At 33.9% G+C, this 25,538-nt stretch overlaps 2 protein-coding genes across 2 annotated transcripts in view; both read right to left on the bottom strand.

The window, feature by feature from the left end:
* The window catches only part of LOC148601030 (uncharacterized), a 69,125-nt gene extending 54,651 nt beyond the window's left edge, over nt 1–14,474 (bottom strand). Inside the window, exons 1-2 of the mRNA XM_088554300.1 lie at nt 14,295–14,474; nt 8,873–9,068 (exon numbers count right to left, since the gene is read on the bottom strand). Of these exons, the coding sequence (XP_088410426.1) occupies nt 8,873–9,068; nt 14,295–14,388 (290 nt within the window). The 5' untranslated portion in view covers nt 14,389–14,474. The remainder of the gene's footprint in view (nt 1–8,872; nt 9,069–14,294) is intronic.
* A 1,521-nt stretch (nt 14,475–15,995) lies between these two features.
* Nucleotides 15,996–25,506, bottom strand: LOC148601029 (6-pyruvoyl tetrahydrobiopterin synthase-like). Its single transcript, XM_088554301.1, has 2 exons — nt 25,356–25,506; nt 15,996–17,092 (listed from the first exon to the last, which is right to left on the bottom strand). Exons 1-2 carry the CDS (start codon nt 25,373–25,375, stop codon nt 16,657–16,659), a joined length of 456 nt encoding a protein of 151 aa, XP_088410427.1. The 5' UTR covers nt 25,376–25,506; the 3' UTR covers nt 15,996–16,656.
* Between the last annotated feature and the right edge of the window lie 32 nt (nt 25,507–25,538).

The raw sequence follows: 25,538 nt of genomic DNA, 5'->3' as shown, positions 1-25,538 counted from the left end.
TAGTTTTAAGAATATTTTGCATAATTATTTCTCATGGAGCTCGGTGTGGCGATAATACATGTAAATAATGCAAATATCGCATGATTTTGGTAATTCTCGAACTCGCCCGCCAGATTCTAAAATCAATATTGATTGAACACAAAACTTTGTACATCCTAATGCATTTTATGTGTATGACAAAACATTTACTTTACTTTTTCTTTTCGGAATGGGAAAAGGCATTGGACAGCAGGAAATAAGTCAATGCAATGGGGGATGGAGCAATGGGGAATGAGGCTATAGGGAATAGGGTATGGGGCAATGGGGGATGGGGCAATGGGGCAAGTGGGAAGTTTATCCCATACAGGGACTGTACTGATATTTAAGATAATTGTTTACTTTCTTAGATATATTTACCAGTCCATATAACATATGGAGTCGGACTGGTAGGAAATTATATAGGCCGCCTTGCTTTCAAATTAAGGACGTGATGTCATAATTTAAGAAGTCTTTTCCACACAGATGGTTAATAGTAAACCACCTTAGACTTAGTTCAGATTAAATGGCAACATCTATGGTTGGTCCCCCTAAATACAATGGACCTCAGTAACACTTTGGTCTATATAATTTTTGGAGGGCAAGCAACCAGTCCAAATATTGCTGGATCCTCTGCATCATGAACTTTTAATTGGTTAAATGAGGGTACAACACCCCTTTTCAAATGCAGGATTCGGCAAGTTTTTTAAGTGTTCGCACATACTCCAACATGCCAGTACCAGATGATAAAAAAATTTCTTAAATTGGACTTACATAGGGAGTTGTGAATTGTACACTTTGTGGACTTTCCACCATTTTTAGAGTATACACGGGACTAAAAAGGGGGGGGGGGTTGATTACACCCCCTTAAATATTAGAAAAAGATTTTTTGATAATAAAAAAGATTCTTAAAGTAGTCCAAAAATCCTTTTTTATCACTGGCTTGCCTATATAAATGCATCAAATCTGAAATGGTGAACATTTGCATAATGGTGGGTTCAATGGAATTAAAGAGAATTTAGTAGAATCATATTTTTTTTTCTTTTTTGTCTCATACAATTTCAATTTAGGTAGGGAATATTAATAGAGGATGGTACTGGCTAATAACTACTTGCCATGGAAAACACGAGGTGGTTCTTTATATTTACTAATCACTTTTCCATTAAATAGGCTTTACTTTTAACTTCCTTTCATACATTAAATTAAATGGTTTAATTTTATTCCATGAACAGTTATATGTCAAGATCAATATTTGTGATAACAAATTATGTACATTCTAGCCAATGGACATGTACAGCAAACATAAAACTGATTGCACAACCGATTTTACCAAAATGTACACAACACGTCATTTGATTGGTCAAAGAGTTATCAATGATTTAATTCCACTATCTATTAATTCGTTTCTGTATCCTATAGCATCTGCAAACCCATAGATAACAGAAAATTCATTAATTAATTCACATATCACAGTGTTTTAAATGAATTAACTAAAAATAAATATCTATAGCAAAAAGTACTGATAATTAATTTTCTGTTATCTATGGGTTAGCTGGCGTTATCTAAGGGTTAGCCAGCACTATCGTTGGGTTAGCTAGCATTGTCTATGGGTTAGCAGGCGTTATCTATGGCAGAGATGAAAGTGACTTTTGTTGAAAAAATCTGAAGATCTGACTGGGGGTTTACGGGCTGCCTTAAGCCCCCAAGCAGGGTCCAAGTACGCAGCCCTGGTGGAGGCCCAGGAAACAAAGCCCCGGGAAATCCAGAGATTTCAGGGAGTTTTTTTTACCATTTTTAGCATGACCTGAGCATGGTTTACACTTACAGTATAGGATAGTTCTTGTGATGTCAATTTTGTGTTGGTTGGCAAAAAATCCACTGAGTGGCATGGGACATTATACTTAACTTATCAGTTTTTTTCTTTTCCAACTTTTTCATTTTTTAAGAAAGACAACCAAGCGTTATGAATGGACTAACTGGGAAAAATGGTCAAAATCAGACCTCAACCCCCCTTCTAAACTTTTCTCAACAAATTTACACTGATCTCAAAAATGACGAAAATCGCCTCAAAATAGTGGAAATCCACGGATCCATGGAAAACTTTCATCCCTGATATGGGTTAGCCAGCACTATCGTTGGGTTAGCTAGCATTCCTATGGATTAGCCGGCGTTATCTATGGGTTAGCCAGTGTTATCTATGGGTCAGCCAGCATTATTTATGGGTTAGCCAGCGTTATCTATGGGTTAGCCAGTGTTGTCTATGGGTTAGCCAGCATTATCTATGGGTTAGCAGGCATTATCTATGGGTTAGCCAGCATTATCTATGGGTTAACCAGTGTTATCTAAGGGTCAGCTAGCATTATCTATGGGTTAGCAGGCATTATCTACGGGTTTACCAGTTTATCTATGGGTTAGTAGTCGTCTTCTATGGTTTAGCTAGCATTATCTATGGGTTAGCTAGTGTTATCAATGGGTTAGCAGTCGTTATCTATGTGTTAGCCAGTGCTATCTATGGGTTAGCCAGTGTTATCTATAGGTTAGCCAGCGTTATCTATGGGTCAGTCAGCATTATCTATGGGTTAGCAGGCGTTATCTAAGGGTTAGCTAGCGTTATCTATGGGTTAGCAGGCGTTATTCATAGGTTAGTTAGCATTATCTATGGGTTATTACAGTTATCTATGGGTTACCCACCGTTATCTATGGGTTAGCAGGCGTTATCTATAGGTTAGCAGGTGTTATCTATGGGTTAGCCAGCATTATCTATAGGTTAGCAGGCGTTATCTATGGGTTAGCCGGCGTTATCTATGGGTTAGCCAGCATTATCTACGGGTTAGCCAGCATTATCTATGGGTTAGCAGGCATTATCTATGAGTAAGCCAGCGTTATCTATGGGTTAGCCAGTGTTATCTATGTAGTCCTTGGGCTGGAAAGGTCAACAGTGCACACCCCCCCCCCCCCACAATCAATTTCATGGTGAATTTTAGGTGATTTTTAGGTTTCTTTATACCTCCTATTACCAAATCGATTTGTCCCCAAAGAATATTCTTAGATTCCTTTTCAGTACAAGCCTATATTTGTACCCCACTGAGTTAAAAAACCAGGATTTTTGTTACTCAATTGTGTGAGCATTGAAGCCTTCCTGGAATAGACAAAATAAACAATTTTAGGTATTATCTTGTAGCTTAGTATCTCAGCTTTACAATGATACAAAGAAAGTTGCAGTAACACTTAGGATTATAGGGCAAAAGGAAAAAAAATGTACCCCTACCCCGCCGAAAAATCACTTAAATTGACATATTTTTCCATGTCAAAACCCCTAGAGTATTAATGTTCGGTAAAAAATGCCTTTTTGGTATTTTCTGTTTAGTATTATCACAATTTATACTTCTGGTGTTCTTTTGATGAATTTTGGCGATTTTCGTAGTCAGAATTTATCAAAAAATGCAAAAATGGGATATTCGATTTTTCAGCCAAAAGTCAAATAAATTTGACTCTACAAGTTATTGCTTGACTGAAACATCTCAAATTTGGTATCATTTGATAGATAATTTAATGTTCTAAATGCATGAACCACGAAAAAAACTAATTTTTAATAAAGGATTTTCAAAAAATGTTAAAAAATATTATCCCTACCCCTAGAAAACTGGTCTCAGTATCAAACAGAATTCTCATTCAAAGCATACTGACATTGTAGAACTCATATTTTAGACATTTATAATTAAGATAATGATGTTCAAAATATATCTGATCAATTCAGGCGCTTAGAGTTTCCCTTTGGGGTAACAATTACTATAAAATCGTAAAAAGGGGAATTTTTCAGTTCTACATAAATGAACCACGAAAATCTAATTTTCAATAAAGAATTTTCAAAAAATGTTAAAAATATTATCCCTACGCCTAGAAAACTGGTCTTAGTATCAAACAGAATTCTCATTCAAAGCATACTGACGTCGTAGAACTCATTTTTTAGGCATTCATAATTAAGATAATGATGTTCAAAATATATCTGATCAATTCAGTTGCTTAGATTTTCCTTTTGACCTAAATCAAGAATGACTAATATCAGAAATTTTCTGGACTTCCAGTTTGGCTTTCCAGATTTCCTTACCAGTGATATCCAACGGTCGGACGAACCTTCGGAAAGACTGGTCTATGAACCGATACATGTAGACAACAGTGTTATCCCATAGACAATGCCTTTGACGGGTTTTGGTTAATACCACGTGCAATATATATATGTAGAAGATATGATCTATCAGAACATGATTTCATAAATGATAGTTTAAAGAAAGTTATCTCTTACAATTATATTTTTTTAATATTTACAAAGTACATTTAAGTTGATAGAAAGGAACTTAAAGTGTCTAGTTCAACCTGTCGTACTGTGCCCAGTTTTCCGGCTTGGCCCTGCTTCTGCTTTATTGGTTCTGGCAGTGTTAATCTTAGTTTAGGAAAGCAAAATTCGTTTCCATCTGCAAGCAGTGTGATTGTGCATAATGAGGCTATTTTATATAGAGTTTGATAAAAAATAATGACTTGAGAGCTGAAAAAGAGGTCATGAGTTTCCACTGCCTAAAAAGGTGAGGTTTTTTGGGGAGTATGGTTCATTTCTTGGCCCATTGCCACAGCAGAATTACAAATGTAATCTGTATTTTATGTTTCTTTTGAAAATACAAGTATTATTATGTGTGGTGACTGGAATGTTGTATAGGACACATACTTAGATAATTACATTATTTTACACAACAGAAACCCTCAGTGTAGGGAGAAAATAAGAGAAATTATTGAGTCTTTTGGATTAGTTGATCCATGGCGTACTTGTCACCCAGATAAGAGAAAATACACACGACGTCAATCCTCATCAATAAAACAGAGTCGACTTTATTACTTTCTAGTTACAGAAGATATATTTTCACTCTCAAAGAATTCTCTTATAGTTAGAAAAAATGGGGAAGGGATATTGGAAGTTTAACTCCCAACTTCTCTGAGAGCCTGATTACATTGAAAAGGTTAAATCTTGTACATGACACAATGATTGAGTATTATGCCTCTGGTGATATAGATATCTATTTAAAATTTGCATATCTTGTAATGATCAGTTATTTTTTTAAATTTTAAAAATGAAGATAACATCATTATCAATAGATTACAGCATCTCTAAATCAAAAAGTGAAAAAGATGCTGTGAGAAAATTAGAGAAAGATATTCAAGACAATTTCAACATGAAAGTCGTTACAAGGGGTTGAAGGGCAGTACTCCACGATATCGCTGAATCTCCAACTTGTTGTATGGCACACTGTTCTGACCCCAACCCGACATATCAGTATCCAAATAGAAAAAGAGGAGGGTTGCAGGGTCAGAGGAAATTCGGACTAACATTATATGAATAATTGTCGTCCAATTAGTTTATTAAATACTGATATAAAAATAGCTTCAGCACAGACCTGGCGAAATCATTTTTCAATCTGTCGGACATTTCATCCGTCAACCTAACAAAATCTGCTGGACTGAAATCATTTCTCTTATCTAATTTAAATTTGCCTCGATTTGGACACCATCTTTAAACCGGAAGTTCCGGTTGAGGCGTGTCTAATTAAAAAGTGTACCGGACATCTGGTCCGGAAATCACGCAAATGTAAAAGGACCGGCAGCTAAAAGTAACGGTCATGTCCGACAGTCTGATAAATTTTGCCATGACTGTCAGCAGTTATAGTGCATCGTATTAAAAAGGAGTTAACCCACATTATAAGTGACACATAAAAGGGATTTATCAAAGACCATTTTATTGGTGAGAAGACATGCCTATTATATGACTTAATGCATTATCTGGAAGATAAAAATCAAGGACTGTTGTTAATGAGAGATTTTGAAAAGCCCTTTGATTCTACAGAATGGTATTTTTTGGAAAAACCTTTGAAAAGTTTTAATTTTGGTCCATCTACTTGTAAATGGTTTGAAATATTTTATAGTGAAGCATCAAGCTGTGTGATAAATAATGGATATTTGTCTGATATTTTTCAATTACAATGAGGTTGTAGACAAGGAGACCCATTATCTCCTTATCTTTTTTATAATGGGTGTAGAATTGTTATCCATGGAGATAAAATCGAATCCCAATATAAGGGGGGTCTTAGAAGAAAACACAGAATTTTTAATCAGCCAATATGCTGATGATACTTTTCTTATGCTAGATGGAAGTGAAACTTCTTTGAAGGAATCACTTGACTGTTTTGATCATTTTAGTGATGTGTCTGGTTTAAGGATGAACAAATCCAAAACTCGTTCTGTTTGGGTGGGAAGCATGAGGTATTCAAATTTAAAACTTTGCCAAGATAAAAACCTGAATTGATTTCTTTCAAATTTCAAATTGTTGGTAATTGATTTTTCACTAGAATTGGGAATATGACTGAACTGAACTATGCAAAGAAAATAAAGGAGTTATTTTATGCTGCTTGAAAGTCAAAGGGTGTTCATCGCTTATATGCCAACTTTTTACAATATTATAGTCTACTTGCAAATATTCCTAAAGACATCCAAAACACAATAAAAACGGTCAATATAACTTTAATAGTATTGTATTAGCTACAAACAAATTTGTAGAGAAATGAATGGAATGTCACAAAGCCAAATTTGCATACAATAATTTAATCAATAAGATTGTAAATTTACCTTTGCAACAAATTTTGAAATGGGAAGAATGTTTTGATATTGAAATAGTTAAATGGTCTGAATATTTTGTTATTATGAAAAAAAAAAACATGTTAAGATTCCTACCTATACAACTTTCAGTATAAATTTTCACATAGAATTATTCCGACAAATAGTTTTTTGTATAAAATAAAACTTAAGGAATCCAAATTATGCACATTCTGTAAAACTGATGAGGAAACAGTAGAACATTTATTTTATAGTTGTAGAGTGACTCATCAGTTCTGGAAATGCTTTCATAATAAGATTAAGTTATTTTTTGTGAATTGTAATCTTAAATTAGTTAACATTCTCCTTGGTTGTATCAAGGAATCACTTCTGCTAAATCTATTGTTTTTCATTGTAAAAAAGTATATTTATAAATGTAAATTAAATGAAACTTTACCAAACATTATTGGAGTTCAGTGCAAAATTGAGCAATATAAATCCTTCAAATATCAGATAGCAATTAAAAATGGTCAACTTACGAATCATGAGAGATTTTGGGCCCCTCTCAATGTCATTTTTCAGTCATTGTTTACCATATTCCAATTGAACATGTAATATTTTATTGTTCTTTTATAGATCATATAAAAATGTAAATGGCAAACATTACTATCAAACTATTGAGATTTCAAAAATGATATGTGAATTGATTGTGTGTATGTGTCATATATCAGTTTTTTTTTGTTTTTTCTTTTTGTTATACTTACTTTGTCTTTGGATAAATTTATATAGATTGTTATAAAATTAATAGTCAGTATACATTGTAATCTTTGTTCTTTTGTTTATATTATTTTTCCTCTACTGTTCCCTGAACACCCTTGTCAGGTAGTAATGTACAGGGATTTGTAAAATCCTGACTACGATATAAACAAATGTATAAAAAAAATATAATCTATAGTGCTTTATTTTGCCTGGAATCTAAATAAGAATGTCTCTAAAGACCATTACTATGCCGACCCCTTGTATTAACTACTTCCAGTTTTAGGCCAAACTGAGGCCAAATATTGGAAAAAATCCTCATTTTTTCACACAAGTGACCCTTTAGGGCACTCATGACCTCCAAGTCTTGACTGTAATGCACCCTTTTGGCTTCAGTGGCCTAAATTCACAGGGTAAAAGCTGTGGGATTAATGTGCTTTGGTTCCTGTCTTGCTCCTAATGAATCCAACATCAAGCAGAAAGTGGCCAAAAATGGACAAAAATGACCATTTTCGAGTGACAGACCCGTTTTACCATGTTGGCCCATCCACCCTCCCACCACCTCCTCACCCCATGCACCCCACCCTTAGATCAAATCATCACCTATATTTAACTTACGTGTAACTATTAGCATCAGTACCATTGTGCAAATAATTTGCATATAATTTGCATAAGTTTGCATAATATCGAAATCTAGACATTTTTTCAGAACAAATCAGTACATCATGGGTTAACAGGTTTTCTGATATTTAGGGTTTAACTTAACCACAGGGGAAAAGATTAACGATCACCCACTCGCCAATGGCGACCTGAAATGTGCCTGGGCAACCATTTTCTTCTATTTTAGTAGCCCAGCTGGCGAATTGCAAAAAAAAAACAATTCATTGTAAACAAAAGTTGCGGTAGGAGTTTTAACTGGTTACCTTTTAATCGGAAACGTGGCGTCCCTCATTAAATTTTATCTGTAACCAGCTAATAATATGGAAATCCTTCATAACTGATATCAGTTTCTTCTTTAGAATTGCTTATTAATTTATGCATCCATCCGGTATTCCGTAAAATGTGGAATTTTATTTCTGGGGTTAAAAAAACCCAAGAAACCTGGGTTACCAACTTTTTTTCTGGGCTAATTGATTTTATAGCTTAGTAGCCGAAGTGTCTACTGGCCTCAAAAAGTTAATCTTGACCCCTGAACCAGATTTCACAATACAAATTTAAGATTCTCTAAGTTCTAGCATTACTAGCATATATAAGAAGACTAATTCAACACACTTAAATATACTTTAATTCTGTGTTGAATTTTATTCTTATTTTGAGGATAGGCTGCAACAGAAAACTACCCTCTAAAGTAACTAAATAATAGTTATGTTTGCTTTACTTTAGATTAAAATTCTACTCTGAATCAAATTTATGTTTCTCCATTCAATGGCACAACATAAAATTTCACCTATCTAAGTAGACTTACCTACAACTTGCTAGGGTTTCAAGATGTCCATCTGAATGAACCATATGCCATTGCATGTTGCTTTCTTTAAAATCTGCTCCATCACAGTCAATAATTCTTAATGCCAAAGTATATTTAAAACTGTCCTCCGCCAGATGACCTGATTCACAGGAGGGGCTCTGAACCTTCAGGGTGTAGCAGTCAAATTTTGAATCACCTGGGAATAAATAGTAGAAAGCAAGAAACTTAAGACTCACTTGGTGATGATTTCCATATGATTATATTTTTTTCATAATTTTTCACCGACAAAGTAAATGAGTTAGCAACATAAATTATTAACACACCCTCTCTTGAAAGGCAAGTAAAGACAAATAAAGGCAGAATTCTTGAAAACCTAAATTTCCTTGGTGGTCCATAAAGAAATCATGTCAGTCCCATGGCCATCTAATATCTCTATTGTAAAATTCACAAATATTGCCATACTTGAACAAATAATGCTGAAATTTGTCAGTGAGGACTGGCAGAACTATTTCTTTTAACTCTGTAAAGGATTTTGAAATTCATGAATGCAAGACTTGTAAGGACAGAGAAAAAAATTTGTCTGTTTAAGGTTACCCTACCTGCTCAAGCCCATTTTATTTATTTGTATTTTTATGAAATGTCACTGAACTATTATTTTTTGTTGCACCTATTTAAGTCAAGAAATCCTGTCATGTATTTGTCTTCATTTTAAAATACGAAGTCATTTTACCTACCTACCTTCCATATTTATTCATCCAATGTAACCTGCAACAGACATACTTTTTTCTTGGCCTTAAATCATATTGGAAAGAGTAATCAAGGGAACCAATGTTCTAGCGGAAATCAAAAGGAAGCAATCCAGGGACAAAGACCAAGCACGGGAAGCAGACATACACAACAAAGAACATTAAAGTAACTAAAATAATACATACAAAGTAACAAAAGCAAATAAGCAACTTGGACTCACTAAAAACTGGGAGCATGGACCAGGTGCACCGGTAGGGTAAACATCCTCTGCATTTCTAGAAACACCCGCCGAGTTGTTCATAAAAAGTCAAGTCCGGGGGAGACGAAAGAGGAAAGGAAATCTATGACACGATGAACAAATCAGTTTTCATGGTACAGATGGATTCACTGTAACAATCCACGATGGCAACCATAAAACTTCTGTAGTGATGATTTCAATCTTGTAACAACATAGCCATGTTCTGGAAACACTTGTCTGAGTCTTCTTTGTCAATGTACCATTCAAAAAATATTTTCAGAAATAATAAATTTCCATATCATTTTGCTCCAATTGCAATTTCTAAATTTTTCAGATTTCACAAACCAGTTGACCTCGGTTGACCTTAATTTTCAAAGAATATAATGACTCCTGACTCAACTAACTACATAATAAGCATGCTTATTGACTATGAGTTTTGTAATTTGCATAATCATGAACAATGCACTCACATATATCCCTGCAATCATAATGAAAAATTCAATTTATATAAAACAATTCAAGTTATTGGCAAAATCAAAAATCAATACAAGGCCATAATGAAGTTAAACAATCAATAGAAATGTGTTAGTAAAAATCCAGATGTGAAGAAGTACATATCCACTAACTAAAGTGGAAAGTTTCAGTACCTTAATGCATGTACAATGATTATTCTTAAGTATGAGTCTGTCTTTATCCTCGTTGTAAAAGAACAATTTCTTTTTATGTACTGAAGTTCAAAATTCAAGTTTCGCAAAGAAGAAATCTCTCAATATGTTTACCCCTTACCCAAAATATGACTTTCTGGCCAATATTTGCATCAAATATATGGCAACTTTACCATAAACTTGCTACAAATGTTGGCTGCAAGTTTGATTTGCAAACAATTTACATGTATTAGCTAGAAATACAGCAATTATAGGCTTCTGCGGCAATATTGTTTGCCTCCAAATTTACAGCTGTTTTCCCTAATTAAAATGTCCCAATTAATTTTAAAAATATTCCAAATAAGATGAATTATTCAGTGCTCACCTTTAGCCACTAGCCTGAAGCCTGGGGCTAGTAAAAATTGGTTCGGCTAGTGAAATGAAATGATCTTGTTTCTTGAATCCTATACAGTCCTCTATTATTCTGGCTAGTCATTGAGAATTTTGAAGGAAAGGACTAATTATTTCCCAATTTATTAGCCAAAGTGACGATATGGTGGGTTAAATAAATTTCTGGATTTTCCTTGCATGATAATGATGTCTATTGATATGTGGTTCATCCCTGTATCAGGCACCAACCATTTTTACATTTATTAAAAAAATAAATGTTCCAAACTTTGGGAAACATTTTTGTAATCATCCATTGAAAAAAAAAATTTCAAAAAGTGATTCTATATTTCCCCTTTTACTTAACAAGGCAGATTTTTTAATAAATATATTGATTTCTGTTGCTTCTGAAACGAAACAAAACGAAATACTTTGAAACAAAATGAACCGAAATGAAACGAATCTAAACGAAATCTATAAATTGCAAAACAAAACTATTAAAGAACGAAATGAAACGAAATGAAAAAACTTTTAAAAATCATTGAAGTCATCATCATTTTGTCATGTAAGAGTTGAAACGTGTTTCGTATAATTTATATAAATTGTTTATATATATATGCTCGTACCAGTTTAAAGAGGAGGCATCAAGGCTGGATTATTGATGTATTGTCCTTCGATTTGAAACAGTCCAATGCAGCTAGAAGCATCAGGCAAAAATAAATCAGCCAACATAAAAATTTTTAATCAATAACAGAAGACATTTAATTATGTTTTTTTTAATAATTTTAGTCACTGCATGTGACATAATACACAACTGAAGTTGAATAGTAGCCATGGAGAAGTCACGAACAGAATTACAGACGGCTACTTAATAGAATACTGTGACAGCCATAAATATATTTTCATTCATTCATAAAAAACTTCAAAACATATCTATTGACAACATCAGAGAAATTATTTTTGAAGTGTGCATCTCGCTATATTTGCTAGGTGTGAACTGTGAGGGGGTTCCTGGTGTAAGAAAAGGCCGTCAGCATAATATAAGATCATATAATATCTCAAAATGTCAACACCTTGAAATTCCAATTTTGGTATTTACACAGGTTGTTCTTTTGAAACTTTAATGGTAGGTTATTCAATGATGTGGTTCATCGTGATTTTAATTTTTAGTGAATGAAATGGCTTTGACTGGTCAGCTATTGACCAATGAAAAATATCATATCTCATCCAAATATTTTATACTCAATGTTCAAAAGGAAGCTTTAACTGAATCTTATTCATAATCTTTGTAAATGTATGTTTAAGCAAAGTATTCGACATCCGTGCATTTTCGACATCTGTGCATTTTCGACATCTGTGCGTTTAAAAGGACGCTCAGTATATTATGAATTCATTATATTATAATTCAACAATATCAAATTGCAGTTGCTTATTTGAACGTCATACAAATATGAAGCAGAAATGGGTGATCCAGAAGAAACCATTCTCTATGCATACAGTTCTATACGTATCTTCATAGATTAAAGAATCATTTCAGTGTCTGAAAAAAAAACTCGATAGATAGCCTAAATATTTCTATGTACTACTGAGGCTTGAATAGGGTATATTGGGAGACTGGATATTTCAAGTGCCTTTTTCATTTTAGGGATATGGGATATTAATGAGAAAGATTACTGGGATATGGGATATTTATGGGATATTTCAACTTCGAAAATTTTTAGGGAAATAAATTAATATTAGGGATATGGATTTTTTTTTCAAAATACTTACAGGGAAATCGAGAGTAAAAATTTTATGGATATGGGATATTCAGTACCCCTATAAAAGACCTTTCTACTTGCTACAGCCTAGTACACCTCATTTTTAAACTAAAACACTACTAAGAGTCTGATTCACTCACCTGGATACATGTAGATTAAAAAAAAAGAAAAACAAAATACAAACAAGCTTAGCACAAAACGAAACAGAATCGTCTAAGGTCCATTTCAGTTTGAAGATCGACTTTGACGCTTTTAAAAGCGCACTAGTTTGACTTATTTGCATTTTAACAAAATTTAAACTAAAATAACAATGATCTTTGATCAGAAACCCCAAATTGGCATGCATGTAGGTCCATAGAATCAGTCTGATTAACTTTGCCCCTGTCGAGTTTTACCATTTATTCTTTCTTTCACAACATCCTCGTCCCTCTTATTGATTATGATAGTCCAGATCCCCAAAAGCAAATATCCAAACAAATGTGTTGTAGTAGACACCCTTTGGAACATCTAGTATAGAAAACAAAATCCTGGTTCTTTTTTTCTTTTTTTTTGGTTTTAAAATCATTTTCGGCTCACTGGTCCTCATTTTGGATATTTGAAATAAATCCTCATGAAATCTCCTAGCATTAAATGTATCGAAAATAAGATTTGTTCCGCCGAGTGGACACATGCATGTACATAAACATACGTTAAATCTTGGTTAATCATTTTTGAATATTTATGGCTGTATACATGTAAAGATTTATTTCATGTTCATATATGCATATAAAGTTCATGTACATTTATTTTCTCTGTTCCGTTTCGTTTTGCAATTTATAGATTTCGTTTCGTTTCGTATCGAATAATTTCGTTTTGTTTCGATTCGTTTGGATTTCTTTTCGCATTTTATAGGTACCCTATCCCAGCATCAAATTCCTGTCGTCCCACTCTGACTCTCCTCATGATAAAAATGATCATTGCCTTAAGCATGTAACTTAACTGTAACAGTTTAACTCCTGATATTGTGACACATTGATGTTAGCTGTGCAATATCCAATTAGGGTGTATGGGAACTAATTATAACATATATTGTAGTCTCATTGTATCACAGAGGTTATTTGTTATCCAGGGGCGTAGCTAGGCCTGTTTTAGTTAAAAATTACAGCGAAGGGTCTTGGGGGGGATTGCTCAAGGCCCCCAGTGAGTCTGGCAAGGCAAAGCCCTGAGGGAAACTCCTGAATTTTAACGATTTTGGAGCCAGTTTTTCTGAGCCTATACTACGTTCATGGTATGCATATGTGATAAGTAACCTTTATTTCATCTTTAAAATGTGTGTTTTTATTTTAGTTACTTTTTCCGAAAGTACGCAACTGCGTATTTGCGTATAGGCAGCTACGCCCGTGTTATCTATACCAATTCACAACTAACTGGCCTGTAAAAAGTGTAAGTGTAAAAAGTGGTTTTTAAACCAAAACCCAGATACAATTGTGTATTAAGTAAGCAAGTGAGAAAACAGTTATCCGCCATCCATCTTCAGCAATAAAGGATAAGTCGAAACTATGACTAAGTTCGTGAATGCTGTACCAAAACAAGAAATTGTGCCAGTTCATGCAATAAACTTTTATTTTCGTTTTCTTCAATTCTTGTCAACAGTAAAGTAATCTTACATATTTGTTCCTGTGAAGCATCCGTCAATGACCTAAATGATGTTTGCACAGTTATAAGCAGCAGAAGAATCACAACGTTTTCTCTACAATGCATTGCTTCATCGTCTCGACAATTTTAATATTTTTGTCGTTGACGTTGACGTTTGCAAACTGTGCGCCAATAAGCGGAAGTCAAGTTTACGTAATGACGTCACGGAAAACTAACACAAGTTGTCTCCCTTTAACCAATTTACGTGCACGCGGACCGAATTTATGGAAAAGAACACATCATTATAAGGAAAATACACTAATTTTAAATATGCATAATTTAAAAGTGGAATGGCAGAATGGACGGAACGTGGGAGGTTTTATTTTGCTGGGTTTTTTTTTTACAGTTTTTGTTTGTATGAGAACTCAAGGTAACCAAGATTCTTGCGGAAAGAATGTAATTAATCCAGGGACAAAGACCAGACATGGAAAACAGACAAACACAACAAAGAATGCAACTAAAACAACGTAACTAAAATAAAACATACAAACAAAGTAACAAAAGTAATTGAGCAACTCGGACTCCACAAAAAACTGGGAACATGGACCAGGTGCACCAGTAGGGTTTGTATTGTTTTTTTAGGAAATGTCACAACCTTTTTTTAAGTATGCACATCATGTAAAATGGATCCATGTATAAATTCCTTGATATGTAAGTGTTTAGACTTTGCTGTGCAATTACCATTTATTTTCAATTTACCTCTTAGAACTGGGCGTGTACCTCAAGAATGGTATGGCGTTATGGGAAATTGCTCCGTTATTTAAAAAAAAAGAGTCTCGAACTATTATCGACCAGTGTCTCGGACTAGTCAAATTGTCAAACTTTTAGAAAGAATAGTTCAAGACACCATCGTGGGTCCTGTAACTAGAAACAATATATATCTCATCTTGAGTAACTCGGCCAATTCATATTGGACAGCAATCGGAACTACACTAAAAAAAATAACGTTTTTCTTTTGTGTAACGAGAAAGCCTGAGGGGTTCCGCCAGGATTGGACAGATTTTAACTTGGATTTCGCTAAGGCCTTCGACACGGTTCCTGGTCTAAGATTGAACTTAAATTTAGCAACTTCAGCATCCTTGACAATATTTTGAGATGGATCAGTCGTTTCCGGCTTCCTTAGTTCCTTTGCTGAGGTATTCCATGGAGAGGGAATGAATTTAATGGTGTGTTTGTTGGTTGTTTCTGAAGTAATAAGGCCTTATAAAACTATTTTAACCTCACCACAATAGTTGCATTATAGAATAGTAGCATTACACAATAGTTGCATGATAAATTGACTGCCCTTGGGAAGTGATATTGCTTTCAACATTGATAATGCCCTAGCCTGCGGCTCAAGCTATATTACTGTACCTTAAGCTTGGGCAGTCGATTTATCATGCAACTATTGTATAATGCTTCTATTGTATAATGCCACTATTGTATAATGGAACTATTGTATAATTAAGGACAATAAATCTGATGAAATGTATCGTAGTTTAATACATCAGGAAAAACCTGATAGACCCAGCATGCTTAACTAGGTACACTTCCAGTAGGACATTTTTTCGGTTCTAAGTCAAGCCTTAAGTTATCTCGTGGCAGTATATGTCACGCATGCTTATCGACTACCTCACATTTAACAAGAATACATGTACTGTACATAAAATTAACTATAACAATCCATAACAAAATAATATTTTGATTATTTAATGTAAATAGCCACACATCTGGTTATTTTGCAATAATTATAAATATTCCTTTTAAATAAATGACTAGACTTCAATGTTTGTACATGTACTTTGTAATAAACTCAAGATTCAAACAAAAAATATTAATATACAATGAATATATAACAATGTAGATGAGTGACGTTGCACGCATTGTCGTTTGGTTATATCCCCCCTGGTATGAAAATCCCACATAACAAAATTAAATGGCCGTGGCTATTTTGCCGGATCTGGTAAAATAGCTCATTACATGTCACTTAGCTATTTTACCTGATCTGGCAAAATAGTTAATATAATGTAATTTGGCCGTCAATATTTAACAAAAATACAAGACTTCATACAAAGCTTTATAAACGTAAAAGAGATTACAAAACTAAAGATGTAGGACGGAATGACAGAGACAAGGTAATTCCGATCAAACTGACCGAAAACATATAACAGTCATTCCTTATAATCTGATTTAAGTATCAAACTTCAACGAGTAAATCATATAAAAAATCTCAGTCACATTACAAAATTTTGCCTATGAGATGATAGACGAAATTTCCATTTAGAAATTAATATTTCCAATTAAATTGCCTTGCTTTGTAAAATACAACTAAATGCAATACTGAGAGAACGAAATCTACAACATTTCACCTCGAAAATATACAACATTTTTTTCTGTTTCGTGCACTTTCACTTCATACAACAGTTCTTTCGATATTTCTTGTTCCAGCTGTTTCCATATGAAGACAGCAATATTTTCGGCAGTACTGACAACATTGCTAAAGTAAGATACGTCCTTGTCAATATTCTTGTGATCTAAAACATCTATAATGCACCGATTTATACAGTTTTTCAGAGTCACAAGATTCATTACCATTCCATTGATCGGATCAACTCCACCCCTGACTGTCACTTCCACTTTATAGTTATGCCCATGTCCGTTCGGATTATTGCACTTTCCGAAAAGTTGTCGGTTTTCCTCCTCACTCAATAAAGGAATATGAAGTCTGTGGCATGCACTAAACACCTCAGACCTGCTGATATACACAACTGGTTGGGTTGATAAATCTGTTCTAAAAGAAATGTCACTAAAATGTTAATACCTCCAGTAAACGTATAAGGATGGATAAAGTACTAAAACCAGGAACACAACTTCAATTTGATATCCCAATCGGACCTACCAGACGGAGTGTTTACAGGTTGATAACGATTAATAGACCTTTTTGTGGTAAGTGAATCAGCATGTTCAGTATACACTTCCGCGAGATGGGAATTGGGTAGAACAAAAGAATTTCCCTTGTGGAAGTGTGTATTGAGCATACACTACGCATGATCATCGACTATCGTACAGTTGGCACAATAAGGTCTATTCTTTAACTCGCAAAGATTATAGTCCTGAAATTTGAATATCTCGATCAGAACCTTTACGAGATCTTGTAAACAAAGACCGCTAAAAAGTTTTCAAGCAAAATTTTGTGAAAAACAATAAATTTTGCTTTTAAAAACAAGTGTGAACACAGACTGGTATTGCCCGAGGGGCAAGTTTGGACGCAGACTGGTATTGCCCAAAGAGCAAATCTGAACATACATACGTTTTGTCTTGAAAGAGTAACTAATGGAACCAAGATTCTAGCAGAAATCAAAGGAATGTAATCCAGGGACAAAGACCAGACATGGAAAACAGACAAACACAACAATGAACATAAAGTAACTAAAATAGTGTTGTCATAGATGTAGCCTAGCTGGCCGAGTGGTCTAGGGCGCTGGACTTTGTGCAGGCGGTATTGCCATAGATGTCACAGTGGTACGAGTTATAGGCGAATTCGGGATTTGTACATGTTTCGTTTTAAGCCTGTCAATTACTCTTCCTTAGGACCAAATTAGTAGGGTATGATTTGCTAAGAATTTACATCTATAATGTCTTTGTTTTTCATTAGTCATAGTTAAACAGTTTTCTAGCAAAGGAGAATAAAACTGCATAATGGAAAAATTTCCCACTAACGGTCATGTACTCAATGAAAAACATTAGAAATTCTTATGAAACAAAAATACAATACCGGTATATAAAGGATTTAAGGCTAAATCCATCGGTACTGAATCACAATCAACACTTCAAAATCAAAATTTCAACTAAATCTTGAAACAATTTTATCTAATTCTAAATAGTCACATACATTTGTAGCCTGAATAATGTTTCCTTGGACAAAAACTGTATACTTGTTTTGCAGCTGTATAACATATATCAAGAGGCACTGCCAGTATTATTTGTTTTCAGAACAAACATAACAAGTATGTACATTCAGCACTTCACAACACTGTCATTAACTTTTCTTTAGAATATTTATTTGTATATATATAGACAATTGATGTAAGAGGTTGGAATTCCGTTCTTTCATACCCCAAGCCAGGTCAGAAAAAAAAAGCTTTCCAGACAACCTCTAGCACTATTGGAGTAATAAATAGACCATCCGTTAAGGCCTAAAAAATGTTTCCAATCACACTACTGACCCTCCTTCAGACCCCTTTCTTTTTATTTGAAAGTTCGAAGAAAAACAAATAACGTAAAAATTCTGACGATTGTCTTTCAGGAAAAAAAAAGAAGATTGAAAACACAAATGCCATGAGTATGCTCTTGGTCGTGGATAATCCCTTTTTTGGAACTCGTCACTTTTTGTTTTTACCACCCCCGTCAAAACAAAACAAAATACTCATGCGCCGTATCCCAAAAGGGATTAGGCTGTTGACTAAGTCTATTACATGTTTTGTCTTTGCATATTTGGTTTTCATTGTATATTTATGACTTATTTCATTTCAAAAATATTAAATGAAAATAAAAATTCCTACCTACCGAACCTACAAAATTTTAGAATAGTGCTCGGAAACATAACATTATTTTTCGGGCCTTGGAAAATTCTCGTCAATTGACTGACATGCACCAATATCTGTCTTACAAGCAGCGGAAAGTGTTGAGTTTATCCCAAAAAGTATTTTGCTGGGTCAAAGATTCAGAAAATGCTGCTGTAGGCTATACAACGCTGTATAGCGTGCATATTACAAATTGAATCACTATGTCACCGATCGACATTAAATCACGTAATAATGCATTAATTTTAATGAATTTAACGAATGAACGAGGTCACATGACAACTAATTTCCCCGAATACACAATGACCCACATATTCACGGGTCTGACTATGCCCGGGGACTGTGTAAACGCTTTGATGCTTTACACCGTCCGTGAGAGACCCCAAATGATAGCCAAGGACGTTAAGAAACACCTCAGTCCGTTATGTATTATACATATGAGTGCAAACCGGGTCTATCAGCATTGAGTATATATGTTAGCACGAAAACGAAAATAAAACCAAGTATAGGAACAGTCAGCGTTACTCATATCGTGCAAATGATACACCAATTTCATTATGCATCGTGGCAGTGCGCCAGTTTGCGTAATATGCAGGTTCGGTGTCGGCTTGCATGGAACACCTAGATGAATGAGCAAAAAACTCTCCGACAAACTATTAGTTGGTCTTTCCCAGTTTCTAAATATTTTCAAGTGGAAATTTAATTACTGACCTCCAGGTCGAAACTGTCTGTCAAATTATACAAACTAAAGCCGCCACAATCATTGAAATAAATCCTTAGAAACATGCCTCTCTTAACTATCTACATTCCTCAGATGATAAAAGCTTTATAGCTCAAGTGCTACAAGTTATTGCATAGACACCTCTATTTCAATTAAAGTGCTTAGTTTCATGGGCATCTAGACTAAGTTCCAGACACACGTGCATTAACATAAACGCCAAAGTCTTAGATCAAAATTTCAACAATTATTTATGGTGCAGAAAACACTAGCCATGCACTTTTAAGACCCTGGAGTACCTGGAGCACCTGCAGTTCCATTATCTTTACACATGACCAAAACAGCCCAAGAGAATGATTATTACAAAAAGCAATATCACCAGACCAAAGACTGACACCATTCCTGAGAAATGCATTATCGAAACTCCTATGCCATCGTCTCAGCAAAATTTTATTTTAATTCCGATGTCATGAGGAGAAATAAAGATATACGATATAGTGAGTGATACATCGGGATGTTTTTTTTTTTTTTGTTGTTTTTTTTTTTTGAGGGAGGGGAGGGGTTATGATACCCTTTTGTAAAACATTTGGCAAAAAAATGAGTTGCTAATGATAGCATGGAAGTCCTTTCTTTATATAAGTTTCTTCATCGAATCCACTGCCCCTTTTTGTAAATATTTGTATCCGTCAGGGCCTGCATGAAATATCAGAAGACAGCTGTAGCATTCCGACAATTTATGCTCGCAGGTTTTCATTTCTATCTATATTATGCGTCTAAAAATGGTGTCATCCTGGTTTGCCCACTTTTAATTACTTGTATAAATAAACATAAGGGGTTATGTTGTTTTAACAATTAAAGTCTGTTTCTGAATGTAGTATATATTTACCTGTAAAATCTTGTAAAAAATCCTATAATTTACTATTGAATGAAGTGAAATATAAACATTTTAATAATAAATCTTTTGCAGACTCTTTAGAAATATGCTCAATTTTAATTTGTAAAATTTATACAATTTTGATGAAATATTTTTGAATATGTTCTTGTTTTATTATGATCTATATATATTGTAGTGCTTCATATATTTTGTTTTTAACATATGTATCTAATTTTGTTTCCATAATATAAATATGCATTATATGTGCTATTACATGTCTGATATGCAATATATTAGTTAAGATTACTTTCAATGTTGTTGCAGTCAAAATCAATTGTTAAAATTAATTGTAATTGACTTCAAATGAATTAAATATTGAAGTATATAAAGATATGTTATTCGTCTTATTTTTCATATTTATACATTAAAAATAAACTATACAGTTAAACAAAAAATCCTCTATATACATGTACAAAGAAACATACATATATAACACCTTTCTATTTAGAACAGACTATAAAATTTTATGGTCAGTAACCCTTTGTCTTTTTTATTTAACTAATTGGTAATTGGTATAATTAAATGTGGGCAAACCAGGATTAAACCCTAAAAATAAATAGACAACTTGAATATATGGACAGTGAACGACTGATTGCATAGAAATAAACAGGTATGACAAGAGATTAGAAGTGAACTATTAATTGGATCGTTGTTAATACAAAAGTACAATCATAATTAATCAGCATATTAAGTTCGCAGTAAAAGTTGTTTACTGGGTTTGTATATTGGCGTAGATAAACATAGAATTAAAGTTAGTGTATTAGTCATACCTACAAAATAGACATAACTAACTGCATTTGAACCTATATGGGGTATGCCAATAGGACTATTTTACGGCGGCAGTGTAAGATAATTGCAGATGCTATCAGGCTTTACAAATCTAAAGGCTCTGGCGACTGCTATATCAATTCTGATCTTCGATCAAAATTGATAATAACCGATAAGCATACATACTTCCGCGAGGTGGGCATGGGATAATACAAAATAATTTTCTTCACAGAAGTATATTTTGACTATGCAAAACCGACTACCCATATAATCTTACATGTTATATTGATAAGACAAACGAAAGCCGAGTGAGTATTCACGTTTCTTAAACATTCACTTACTATACTAAAACAGGGATTATGGAGCCCTAAAAAGGACTGATGTTTAAAACTTATCCGTGTTTAAATGTTGCGAACAAATTTTGCTTACAATATCCCTGACTAAGGAAATAAAATACATGTATATATCTTTTTGCAACAATTATTCGTTTACATTAACTATATTTTGCGATAAAATGTTAAGAAAATATTTTTGTCTTTATTTATTGAAAATAGAAGAAAGAAACAAAAACCAATATGTTATATATATACATATATTAAGAAAAAACAAACAAGTAAGAATAACTTCATTTTCCTATCGTTTCTCTTGACAAAAAAGTAAGAAGACCGTTTGCCATTTTAAGGAAAAATAATAAAAACAATATGGCAGAAAAAAGAACCCCCTAAAACAGTCTACTTATTATTATTATTTTTTTTTTTTATAAAAATCATAATAAATGTGTAACATGTATGAAACAATATCAAATGATTTCATAAACCACCCCTTTAAAGGGCCTTTTGGTGCCTTTTCTTTGATTCATTATTGTTTTACTCTGGAGGTGACATGAACAAATTAATATGCTGGAGAAACGTGAATAACTGACACAACTAGTTAAAAGTTATTTATCTTCAACCATAATATTACAAGTTAGTTATTATGAATTACGGTCAGACCTACAGAGACGGAAGTTTTAGAAGTTTATGCATGACTGCTAAATGTCAAATTTTGGGTTTCGGTCAGACAAGTAGGAAATCTTTTTCGTATCTGAAAACAAATGAAAAATTTAAATGAAGTTATTTTCATTACAAGTAAATGTTTTCCAGCGCACAGCTTGATAAGACTGCAGAGGTTGTTCTCATAACAGTTGAGACAAGTACTCTAATGAATTCACAGTCAGGTGTCAAGACTTACAGACCCTATTCATTAATAAACTACAATTGTATATTATATAAAAATCTGAATTATATTTCGGAGCGGGTGAAGTCCTCATACATGTACTACGCACATAATGTCATACGTACATGTATATACACCGCAAACACCAGACAATATAAATTACCCAATGTGCTGACTTACATTTTATCTTTTGAGTGGGAATCAGAAATTTGGAAACATTTGAGAACGCCATGGACAAAAATCTCTGAGCCATGGTTTAATGCTCTCTTACAACAATACAGTAATTTGACATTTAGTTATTGAAATAGGGGGAGGGGGTCAGTCTATGTACAATCTATTAAAATTAGGAAAGTCTTGTTTAATTGGATATGTTGACCAAACCAACATTTCAATTTCCAAAATCAGGAGGATTACTTGGTCAGGGGACTAGATAAGGCTATGCAATTAAGGTTTTTGAAAGGGCATGGTGGTCCTGTCATCAAAGCATGTCACAGGTAAATTAAAAGCCACATAATGCACGCATTAACATTTTATTAAGGAAATTTTGTGATTAGACACTTATAAATCCAACCTACTCCGCCCCAAAACCGTCTGTGGAGAATCACTGGTTCGACCGGATTTGGGTTGACCTGACAGTCACTCAACACCAGAAAAATATCATATAAAATCTACAACTTATAACGGACGAAGTCCTCATAGAAATAAAGTCAAAGCCTGGAAGCACTGAGCCTGATTTCAATCTGACAGGAAGTCACGTCTTTCAGAGCTACCCATACAAAATTCGGTATTTTCGTATTTTTTATCACTAAACAGCAATGATTATTAAATTGGCTTCCCTCTTTTGTCTATTTCATGTGTACATTTGATAAAAAATGGTAAATGATGTCCTAGCAAGCCCCCTTTTCTAAAGAGTCCCAGCTGGCACCACTCCTCCTTTTCAAAGTGTCTGGATACGCTCCAATCCCAGGCGCGTAGCTGAGGCCAAATTGAAGTGTAGGCAAAATTACGGCAGGGGGTCGTAAGGCCCCCAACAGATCCAGCCTCCTCCCCCCGAAGCTCCGCAGAGATAGCGTTTTATAGCATCATTTATTATGCCTGTCCTGGATGTATTTTATCTAAAAAAAATTTAAATAAATGGCAAAATTAAGTTCAGGCAAAAGCCTTTTTGCTTAACGGCAGCTACGCGCCTGAATCCAGATTACACATGCCTCTTACTAATCTGACTTCGGACTAGCCCGAATTTCCTCTGACCCTGCAACCCTCCTCTTTTTTATTTGGATATTGATATGTCGGGTTGGGGTCAGAACAATGTGCCATACAAAAAGTTGTATACATGTTTTGATGGTCATACCAATGTTTATTCATTAGATTTATCATTGGTCAAGTGATTGCTGAGCAGTTACGATATAATCGATTTTATTGGGGGAAACAAATTAGTTGAAGCGAGGCATATTTGTGGTTATACTAGTGGTATACTGGGGCACCCCCTTCCGTTGGTCAAAACAATATTCTTCCGATCGAGTTACCGATTTGACCAGACGACGCTAATATTATTCATAAAAATAAAATTCAGACATTCGACTTTCCACTTCTGTAAATTATGTTATTTGCATGTCTTTATTTAATTATTACACCAGTGACTGAAAATCGGATGTTAATCATCCCCCATTAGTGTTGTCGAACCCCAAATCCGTTCAATTTGTGAGAATTTAAACACTTCATTATTTAAGGCAAATTATTTTAAAATGATGTTTATCTTATTTCAATTCATATTCAAATAATCATTTGATTGAAATTGATAAAGAATTGAAATCATTTAGAATATCTTAGATTACTTAAAATTAATATACTAGGTGATCTCAATCATTAGATTATTGAAACTTGCTAATTTTTAATTGATAAATATTTAAACATTCTTATATAAGTATTTCATATACCATTTTTGTGCAACTTATTTTTCATTTGATATAATTCTAACTTAGAAAATTAAATCTTTTATACATTTGAACAACTTTAATAAAATCAACAGCAGCAAAAAAAATGTAAAACAAAAAATAATATCAATTCTGTACTGCATTGAAGGCAGATTTCTCAGCATCAGGGTGATAATGTTTTTTCCTTCATTTCTTTTATATATCTGTAAATTAAAAAAATATCTCAAATTAGCTTAAATTCGTTAATTGCAAAAATTTTCTAGTGTTAAATACTGCTTAACTATTAATTTCCATTGAATTTTTCTAAGCAGAATGTTTTTAAGATGAGGTAAAATATGTAATTTGTCAAATCCTCAGAAAATGTTCATTTTTTGTTAATCTGGCTTCCCATAGTTAATTCGTATGACACATGACGTATTTTGGTCACGTGATTGTTGTTTGGGAAGCTTTGTAAATGGCAGATGATAAATCAATATCGATTGATTGGTTTCATGCGTGTTTTCTACTTTTCTAAAAGGGATTAAATAATATGGCATACAGAGGTTTTGAAAAAGTTGGACATACTCTATGTTGAGCTTAAAACTTGAAAATTACCTGGAATATCGACAATCCGATCATTCTTGTTGTTTTCATGAAACAGGCCCGGTTCGGTATCGGTAAACTCTGACCTCTGACCTCTGACCCAAGCACGTGCAATCAGTTCCGCACAAAAAAGGATATTAATAATACATCGGAACTAGGTATACATCGGAAAGAGGGTACATCAGTATACTGCATATTTTGACGGTGGGAGCAAGCCCTAGTGTGGTACCACGAAATTAGGTCGTTCCAGGCTATATAGAGAATTTACAAAATACATTGGTGTAAACATAACTATTGCATTATTTGAATTGAGTTCTTACCTTTTATCGTTGGAACTCATTATCTAGTCGCGTTGTTGTTCACAGATGTAATAGAACCACTTCAGTATCGATCAAACTTCGATTGACTATAAATTTGTTTCTAACGAAGCTAGAAAATTCCAAACGGAAATAAAACTCGCAAATGATTGGGGTCCTAATAGAAAAAGTCAGGGACGCCCGTAC

Source organism: Perna viridis, chromosome 12 (assembly GCF_037379345.1).
Source record: "Perna viridis isolate PV_CMFRI_1.1 ecotype Kerala chromosome 12, ASM3737934v1, whole genome shotgun sequence".
NCBI lineage: Eukaryota > Metazoa > Mollusca > Bivalvia > Mytilida > Mytilidae > Perna > Perna viridis.
Note: the sequence above shows the minus strand (reverse complement) of the source record. Positions and strands in the feature narration are given on the sequence as shown.